At 39.7% G+C, this 10,176-nt stretch overlaps 1 protein-coding gene across 1 annotated transcript in view; it reads right to left on the bottom strand.

Annotated features, from left to right (window-relative positions):
- Nucleotides 1-8,188: 8,188 nt before the first annotated feature.
- The window catches only part of SCLT1 (sodium channel and clathrin linker 1), a 42,642-nt gene continuing 40,654 nt past the window's right edge, over nucleotides 8,189-10,176 (bottom strand). The window contains exon 22 of the mRNA XM_031553254.1: nucleotides 8,189-8,433. Coding sequence (XP_031409114.1) covers nucleotides 8,335-8,433 — 99 coding nt within the window. The 3' untranslated portion in view covers nucleotides 8,189-8,334. The remainder of the gene's footprint in view (nucleotides 8,434-10,176) is intronic.

Here is a 10,176-nt window from a genome sequence, read left to right as displayed (position 1 = left end):
AAAATTAAGACCCTGTCTCTCAGCTGAACAGACGAGTGTGTGTGTGTGTGTGTGTGTGTGTGTGTGTGGAGAGCCTGACACAGTCACATACAGTGTGAGCAGTGTTATTAAGAAGAAAAGCCTGGCAAGGAGACTGGGGCGTGCCAATAACAAGTTGGTTTTTACTGTTCTGTAGAATATATTTCAAAAGCTTTTTTTCACAAGCTGTCGTTTCTTATGATTGTTGAGGCTGTAGCCTGTTAAGCTGCTCCTATAACTGATGGTATACGCAGCTGCATGTTTAAGATGTCTTCGGGCCACACTAACTCATGCAGCTCTGGTTAAGGAATGCAGCACTCTGTTACACAGAAGTGCTTACGTTGTACCTCTGCCTTCCCTTCACGTTCTGCTCTTCCCATGACCCGGAGAAGAAGTAGGGACGCTTCTCTTTTACGGCCTTTGTGCTGTCCCTCTTGTTTGTCACACGAGCTCTAGTGCAGCTCCAGGGAGATTTCTGTTGGAAGTCTTGTGTTTCTGGGCACGAGGAAGATTAACGGCACGAGCTGCGTTTGCACCGGGCTGCTTAGCAGACAATGGAAAGAGAAAGCGTTGTAATTTACTTCAAGCTTTGATTCCTCTTTCTTCCCCTTTTCTTAGCATAACAAAGAGTGGCCTTAAAAAGGCTTTTAGATAAGTAAAAGAACCGGTCAAATGGTTCATACCTACCTCAGGCCGAAATCCTCACTGAAATAAGGAGATGGGGAGAACCAGATAGGACAAGCCATCCAGCAGGTCTCCTCTCGAGTTCTGTACCACTTTCTTGTTTGGTAACCTAACTACAGCTGCCATCTAGCAACTCCGAGCGAGACGGAAGGTAACACTGCTAAAATGCTCAAACATATAAACCTGCGTAAGCCTAAAATTTCAACATTCCTGAAATAGAGATGCAGTGATTACTTTTAATGGGCTTTCCATCTCATTACCCCCTTTTATGACCACGAAATTAATCACCAGTAAAATCTCTATTTTCTATCTTATCCCTGCTTACCTCAGTGACCACTGAGACAATGCAATGTGCCAGCTATGTTGGTCAGTTTGCATGTCCTTGTATGGCATACAGCGGAAGTGACCGTGGACTCTACTAATAGCTGTTCTGATGTAAACAGAATCCATTTTCCCCAGTTCTGTAGTTAACGAAGCACTGTGGGAACAAACCAATCAGAAGGTTGGGAATTTTCTTCAATCCTTTGCCAATTCCCTTAGAAGAAAGACACAAAACTAGAAGGTATAAGGTAACTTACGCAACAATAATTGGATTTCTAGCATCTGTTGATATTAAATTTACTTTAAATTTGCCATCGGAGCATCTGAATTGTCATAAGTGGTCCTCCACTGACTAAGTGGTTTGGAACTTGTTGGAGAAGGCTGTAGTGGAGGCACTCAGTGACATTAGATTTACTCTGTCATAATTTCCACAATGTCCTTCGCAACAGTTCTTGTACGCTTAAACTGAACGAGTATTAAATGAGAACTTGTGTCCAGAAGGTCTGTATCTGGGGTCTTCCGGCATGCGCAGGTGAACCCACTCCCCATTTGCACCTGGTTTTGAGTAGATGTCATTAGCAGAATAGCTGGCATTAACAGCAAAGTAAGTAGCCTTTTCATACTGTGCAGCTGTAGACCAAAATAAATAGATAGATAGATAGATAGATAGATAGATAGATAATAGCAACCGCTCTCAAGATATCCACAAGCTCTGGAGGTGGCAATTTTGTTTTTTGTTTGCAACATAGAGTTCTAACCAAATTAAAAAGTTTTGCAGGTCTACATGGATTGCATGGCAAATTATTCCTATCCCCATCCAGGAAAACGAGTAGTTCTGAAATTGACATTACTGTGCATTCCAGCATAGCTGCGGTTAAATCCATAGTTGTTAATGAAGGTTAATGACTCCACACATGTCCCATGGAACAGAAACTTCTCATTATTGTTGTTGCTCTTTTTGTCATCCATCTGACACTTTTTTATTTGGTAGACTTGCCACAAAGATGGGTTCTGCACCCTTTCGATCTGCAAAGTTTGAAAAGACGACATTCATTTTTTCTTGTTATGAAAAACATCTGTATATCAACCATTCAGTGTTCCAAGATTCTCCTCCCAACTACAACATGTGGATACTAGATTATAAAATACGTTGGGCATTCGGCTCCAGATTTCAGCACGGCAAACAGAAGAATCCAACTCAGAATGCAACAGAAACAATCCATAGGAAACTATATGAGAGAGTCTTGCTATACGAGATAGGCTTCTGGGTCATACACAAATCATCCACCTGCTGAGCACACATGGCTTAAGGGAGAAAATGTTCTGCTCTACTGAAGAAGAGAGCATGCTCACCAGGTGCTTTAGAAGACTTGTACCAAATACCTCAACTGCAACAACAAATCGATGCTGATTTAAATCAGTTAATCAGATGATATTGCTGTCACTAATCTCCTGCTCTCTGGGGGAACATCCTAAATAAATTCTCATGCAACTTGACTGTTGAGTAGTTGGCTGCTCTGAAGAGACACGTACGTGCAGATATACTTAGTGCCCCGTCACTCCAGGAGTAGCTCATGCTTCAAGCTCACAGCTTGAGCCCGAAAAATTTACTGGGGAACTAGATGACATCAAAAGTGGCCTCGTATAGCCAAACCAACTCAAATCGGAGCTACTCCGTTGAGGAGCGACACGCTAGCAAGCAATCTGGTGTAGGCATCTACACTGCCCGAAGTGAGCAGTCCATACTGCTGAAACAACAAACATTCATGAAGACATTAGTAGTAACAACCTTCACTGGGAAGTTGCTTTACGTTTGTTTCTGGACAGTGAATCCCCTCGGCTGGCTGAGTTTTGCTACCTGATCCAGCACCTGATTCTGTGGCCCTTCCCACTGCAGTGGGGTTAGAACTAAATGGTCTTACACGCCCTTTCCAACCGAAGCCATTCTATGAATCAGCAGAAGAGAAGAAAGCATAGTAGCTACATGAACAGAGACAATACACGTAGGCGCTTTGACTAAAATTGCCATATTCTGCATTTTCTCAGCATCATAATACTTCATTTCCTAAGTAGTTTCTTATTGGGAGCAGAGATATTTTGCACCAGGTTTGAAGGTCATAAGGATCACAGGCGCTGAACAACTGTGTGGTTATTGATGGTTTTGTGCAACCTTTTCAGACAGTTACTTAAATACACATACACACACACACTTAAAGTCAATTACGAAAGCAGATAAAAACTGTGCCCCTTTCTTTTGCTGTAAAGACTTGTCCAACAAATTCCAATGGAATTTATTTTTTCCACTGTTTACTAGTCATTATTCATTAGCTGAATTTATGCTTAGAAATTATTACACGCTTTTACCTTTTCAATTTTTAGATTTAATGATGGAGTGGTCTTCAGAAACCTTTCCTTCACTTGTTTGTAGTTTTTTGTATGTGGCTTCAATTCGGCTATTTTGAGCTGCTGATTTTGCATATCGTCCCATTTTTCAGGGAGTGCTGATGACTCCTGATCTGCAGAAGAAGCAAATCAATCATTTACCCAAATCCGCTGCTTAAAGTGAAATATGCCCTGCTACAAGCTCCTCTGAAAGCCTATACTTAGTACAGCTTATCATTATTGCCTCAAAAGCAACAACTTTTTCAGTAATAAAGGAAACATAAACAAACATCTGACTATGTGAGAATATGTGAGGCACTGAGACGTGCACAACTACTTAAACCTGTCGACTTCTGTTTCCAAGTGTTAAATGGAAAATAAATTGATCCCAGTAAGATATAAAGTGAGCCTCTGTAAAACTGGATGAGAGCAGGGTGAAGAAAAGAAATCGACCAGGAAGAGTCCTGTAAGGGCAGGAGAAAGATAGCTCTTTGTAATGGAAATCACTGAAATAAAGAGAAGAGGGCCCATCTGGAGAACAGAAATGATTTAGAACTACACCTGCTACAAGCATGTCTAATCATTGCTAGTAAGCCTGTTAAGAACCTCTAAAGGCATTATCTGTATTTCCAACAGTTTTAATTAAAAACACAATTCTGTTATTGGCTTTTCCCACTCTAACACCTTCTCTTACTATAAGGAATTCTGCTGATCTAATGAAAAAACACGGAGGCAAAAATGGCTAATCTGACATTTTTGACATGTTCACATTCCATCCACGACATACCCACTTGTGTGTCTCTAGACAGAATTCCATCACCTACTGATTTTAACAACAGAGAAATAGCTCCCTGGGTTTAACCAATGAGTTGCTTCATGTACCATGCTGTGGTAACAAATATTTATGGTTCTCCATAAATGTATGCGTATTATTATAAATAAGTTTGAACCCCTATTATCAAGAAAGAGTCAGCTTTAGAGCACTCGTACTCATCACCTACTATCTAACTGCAAAGATGAAGTTTACAGTCTCTTCATAAGTTTCCAGTGACGGTTTTGAAGTCTGCAGTTTCTGAATATAGTTTCATTACAGAAATATCCTTCCAGAGACGCTTTGAAGAAAACAGGCTCTGTGACAGGGTTTCGTTATCAATAAGTTGCAAAAACTGAAAAACAAAAGGGTGGAGACTAAACTTTTTCATTGTCATTTTTTGCATATTGAACAACATCTCCCCTTTCACTTTATAAACTTCCTCACGCAGTCCATATAGGTCAATTATCTTCTGCAAACGATCCTAAGTTAGCTGCAGAGCTGGGAATTCCACTCAAATTCCTTCTTCAAGACCAATATTCTGCAAAACTGCGAAAGCCCCTGGACTCGGAATCACTATTTCTTCAGTTGTTTGCTTTTCTCTTTCAATTTCTCTGGTGACTTTTTCTATCAGGAAATTCAGTTCTCAGACAACATTCTTCAGAATGTCTTTGTGGCTTACTACAAGAAGTAAATCCTTGGAAGGAAATGGGATCCTCAAAAGTTCATTGTGCTTAATGTTGGTTCTAATGGGTTCCCACACCTCCACACTTACATTAAGCTTCTCTACTTTGTACTGGTGCTCCAGTCCCCTGATCGTCTTTCTGGCTCTCCTCTGGACCCTCTCCAACTGCTCCCTGTCTTTCTTGTATTGGGGGCTCAAGATCTGGATGCATTTTTCCAGATGTGGCCTCGCAAGGGCAGAGTAGAAAGGGACAATCACCTCCCTTGTCCCTGTTGCCATCCCTCTTCTGATGGAGTCCAGGATACCATTTGCTTTCCTAGCTGCAAGAGCACGCTGCTGGATCACGTCAAGTTTTTCATCCACCAGGACCCTCAGTCCTTCTCTGCAGGGCTGCTCTCAAGGACTGCTCCTTCCAATCCGTATGGATGCCTGGGATTCCTCCAGCCCAAGTGTGATACCTTGCACTTTGCTGTATTGAACATTAGGTTCACCCAGGCCCGCCTTTCGAGTCTGCTGCGGTCCCTCTGAATGGCAGCCCTTTCTTCCATTGTGTCAACCGCACCGCTCAGCTTGGTGTCATCGGCAGACTTGCTGAGGGTGCACTTAATTCCATTACGGATGTCATTGATAAAGATGTCCAAGAGCACTGGTCCCAAGACAGTCCTCTGGGGGGCACTGCTCGTTACTGGCTTGGACATAGAACCATTAATCACCACTATTTGTCTGTGGCCTTTCACCTCCCGTTGAAAAGCAGGACTCCCAAGTGACTGTTAGTGTGAGCCTGGACAATATCTTGAGAGACAATTAAGCTACAGGGAGGGATTGGATGTCCCTTCCCGTATTTTGACTCGTGCCTCAACCGCTCCTGGGAATGTCCAGAATAACGCCTGAGAAAAGGTCAAGTCATGGAATGGGGCTCAGCCTCACTTTCTTTGGTTTGGCTGTTGTTTGGAGTCCCAACCAATCCTGGATCAATAAGGGTTAGTAGTGATTTTACCTTACCCTTCTTCTGCTGCTTCCTTTCTTCGTTCTGTGGCATGCAGAATGCCCCCATCAGCAGGTCTGACCCCAGACCCAAGGGAAAGTGTAAAACTCATCTAACCAGCAAATCTCAGGTCTTGATTATCATTTCAGCAAGCAACTCACCTCCCAGCAGCCAGTTTGTGAGCAACGTGCCATTGCACGTGCAATTGTAGAAACGGTGAATTCCTCTGAGGTAAGTAGAAATTTTCCTTCAGGTTGCCTCCATCTTGCAGGCTCTTCTTTAATAGACAAACAAGCTTTTCAGGAGGTGCCACAAACCTAGTTCTATCTGGTGAATAACTTGTGTTTGTCCTCTGAAATGCAAATGCAATGATGACAGTCTGACAGACTCCTGAACTGGGTTTGCTCATAACAAGTTTTCAACAAGCACTGGGTAAGCGGGATAAGCATTATCTATCAGCTGAATTAGAAGTCTTACAACAAAATTGTGCTCTTCATATTTAAAAGAAATGACAAGAAGTTAACTTTAGTCCAAAATCGGTTCAAAGTAGTTACGCATATGAAACGTTTATTATATATGGTGAAATAGAAAACAGAATTAAGCTATAAATTTAGAGTAATACATATGAAGTTTCTCATCTGTCGTGGATTCCCACATACTGGCAAGTGTAGAATTCCAATACACTCATAAAAGCCAGATGACCAGCTTTGTACAAATTGAAGTTCCAAGTGGAAAAGCAAGGAACAATCGTAAAACGGTAATGGGGAGAAGGGAGGGGAAGCAGAACTGAAGAAAGGTGAGGGTCCTTAAAAACTAGCTGTAAGAATAGCTGTAGCAACACTATTTCCCAGAGACATAGCAAACTAAACTGAATTCTTAACAATGAAAGGCAATAGAGGAATTTCCCTGTTGTAGCACCTACCATAAGAACTATTTGACATTCATGATGTTTATTACTGTCTTACTACGATTCATGTAAGACCTTGAAAACGTTCCCAAGTTACTGCTCTACAAAATGAAAAGAAATTCCAGCTGTATATGAACAAAGCTGTTTCAGAATTTCAATAGAATGGACTCTACTCCCTGTAAACAATTTTGTCACAGTTGGACGTAACAATTTTTTATAAGACTACAACCGATAACACGCCACAGCACTGTATCAGACTGTTTCATCTGCTGCATTAAAGGACTTGAATTGCATCAGATAGCATTCTTCTGATTCCACCGCAAACAGAGACGGTATGTAACTTCAACCAGCCTTCTTTGTTATTACCTTAGTGAAACATAAAATATATAGATGAAGTTTTACAATCCTTGCGATGCACTTGATTTTAATGGTACAATTCCAAGTTTCTCCAGCTAGCTTCTTACCTCCAATATGGTGTGAATATTATTATTTCATCTTAAATATTTTCTAGTTCCTTGAGAGAAGTAGCCTTTTTCTTCCATGTAGTTAACATGCTGAGCTGCAGTTTAAAAGCAGCAGATATTTTCTTAATTCTTTTTTTTTACTAAGATCGAAACAACAGTACAGCTTCAATACAGAAAATGTCATGAAGGAGAGGGAAAAGCTGAGCTAAGTGGGAGTTTGAGGTAAATAGCAAAATTTGCAATGCTTCTGTAGGTAATTAATTCTTGCATCTTATTTCAGATGCCAAAGATTTCCAGAAGATAAAAGAGTAGGTAGCAGGAGTACTTTGAAGGTATTTAAAGAGAACACACGCATTTTAAAACTGCAAACATGATTCTGTATTTGTAATATTTTTTCAATGAATTACTATTATTAATAAGCTAAGATTTATAGTCTTTCAGTTAAGGACTGGTAATTTTAGTAGTTTACTACTTTGATAATTGTCTTCCTTATCAATGTGCAGCCCAAGCTAGTGTGTACAGTAATGCAACACTGAATAAGTCATCTTTGTCAATCTGAGAACCCTACGTTAGCCTTGGTTTTGTTCTCCCTGCCACCTTTAAGGAGTCCTCCCCTGCTTGCCTCTGGCTGTTTGTTTTTCAGAAATTCTGAGTCAGCATTTAGTGGCCTCTCACCATTACATACATCAAGATAGTGAACTGAAGTAACACTGACTGGAATCAGACAAACTTTGGTGGACACTCTCCAGGAGTGGTAGGGGTAGGAATCAGCACATTTGCTCTTCGTTATCACTGCAGTAGGTTACACCAAGCTAATAAAGGTTGTAAACAAAAGCTGCAATTACTTAAAAAAAAAAAAAATATTCTGAATATAGAAATTGTGATCCACCTTCATTGCCACACTTTGAACCACATGTAATTCGCATCCACTTTGTTTTCATAAACAAACCTGTGCTGTCAGGTCATCGTGCTTTCAGAAAGTGGCATTTAATCAAATATGCATCAGTTTGGTGATGACACATTCAAAACACAAGACTGCTGTTCAAATTAGATTAGTAATGCCGCTCGCATATGTGATCACCTCTGCCTCAGGAATAATACAAAGTGAGTACTTTTCTCATGTTCGATGGGATTTTTGTACGCACTCTGATAGCGCTTTTTCTTAAGGTTTTGTACCTTTTGTGATGCTGTAGCTGCCCTCTGTTCTGCCTGGCTTAGTCGCATTTGAAGCCTACTGATATGTTTTTGACATTCTGTCATTAATTTTTCATCCTGTGTAAATGAAGTATCTTGTTACAAATATGAAGTTCTCTTCTCTGGATCCATCCGTAGTGTAGTGAAAAGCTTAAAGCAAGAGGACCTTTACAAGCAGAGCTGTTTACCACCTACAGTAAGACTGAAAGCACAGCGCTGACACATTATAAAGAACTTCCAGCTCAACTATGAATCATATGACTTCCTCAGTCACAGTCATCTTCAGTGGAAGTTTCACCTTCCTGAAGTAAGATGCATAAAAGATGATATCTTAATGCAGGTAATTTAATTTGCACAACATTACAGTACAAATATTTTAGCTACATTCAAAGGGGAGAAGAGTATACCAGATAGAAATTATGTAATTTTGTTACAGATAGCTTCTCTTCACCAAATGCTATGTATGAAGTCTTCACTATTCTTTAGCATTAGTTCAAGAAACCTGTTCTCAAATCATCCCAGTTTTTCTCCTGCACTACAAAAAACAATGCAAGGGTTTCTCCTATACAGAATTGGTTATCATCCCAGATTTATGAGGCAGGCTGGAAGGACAGTTGTTTTCTGAAGTAACCATTAATTACTGAACAATGCATATTCCAAAACAGCAATGCTCCTCATTTTTAGTAGATACTGCTTTTATCTATATATTTATCTGTGCACATACAGTGTAAACTCTACTGTGTATGCTGAAAAACTGATCTCTACGTATGCCACATTACCCATAACACAGCACCTCCTCCTTTTTAAAGGTATGCATGTGTACGAAGGCATGTTTTTGCAAACATTTCCTAAACTGGCTAAAATTGCCACATGAGTAATCTAATCAGTAATTAGTAATGATCTCTCCTTTGCCTTTTCTAATAATTTGACAGCAAAGTTAATGTCTTTTTGCTATTCGAATGACAGTCATCAAAAGCAGTTGCGTTTTACTGCTACGTCTTCTCCTCTGTCAAATATCCTTCTTTATAAAGTTTTTTTTTTGTTTTGTTTTTTAAATCAGAAACATACTTAATAGGTTTCTGTTAACATCCTAGCGTATCTGCATCAGGTTGTAACTGAAAGCAATTGCTCTATCTGTATAGACAGCAGTACTTCTGGCTCATGAGAGTTGTAAGAATATAATTTGGATTGGAAGAGTATTAATCTAGATGATAAGGCCAAAGAGCATAATGCTGTCAGTATATTGTCCTTGCTATTTACATTATCAAAACACAAGAAAACTGCTGATATGACCACGCATAATATATAATGATTTGATTTTTAACTGTAAGTTCATAGTTGGTTCTTTCTAAACATCGTCACTTACTGCTTTTCTAATTCTTGCAGCAGTATCTTCTGTGAGTTGAAATATTTCATCTTTCAGGTTTTTGATTTTCTCTTTCTTTTGTTTTTTTCTTAAACAGTACCTAAAAAAAAATAAGAACAGAAATATTACTGATAATGTTTCAGTTATGATATCATATATAGCAGATATGAGAAAAGAAACCACACGTAACAGGTGTTAAAAAGAACTTTCTACTTTGTGCTTTAGAGCAGCTGACACCGAGACCCACTAGGAAAGCAATAACAGAAATAACACAGAAAGATCTCTATTAAGAATTAGAATACATATATCGGGACACACTTTCCTACATAGAGCTGAGGTTTTTTTTGTTTGTCTGTTTT

The sequence above is a fragment of the Meleagris gallopavo genome, chromosome 4 (assembly GCF_000146605.3).
Source record: "Meleagris gallopavo isolate NT-WF06-2002-E0010 breed Aviagen turkey brand Nicholas breeding stock chromosome 4, Turkey_5.1, whole genome shotgun sequence".
Lineage (NCBI taxonomy): Eukaryota > Metazoa > Chordata > Aves > Galliformes > Phasianidae > Meleagris > Meleagris gallopavo.
This window is presented reverse-complemented; position numbering and strand designations above follow the sequence as displayed.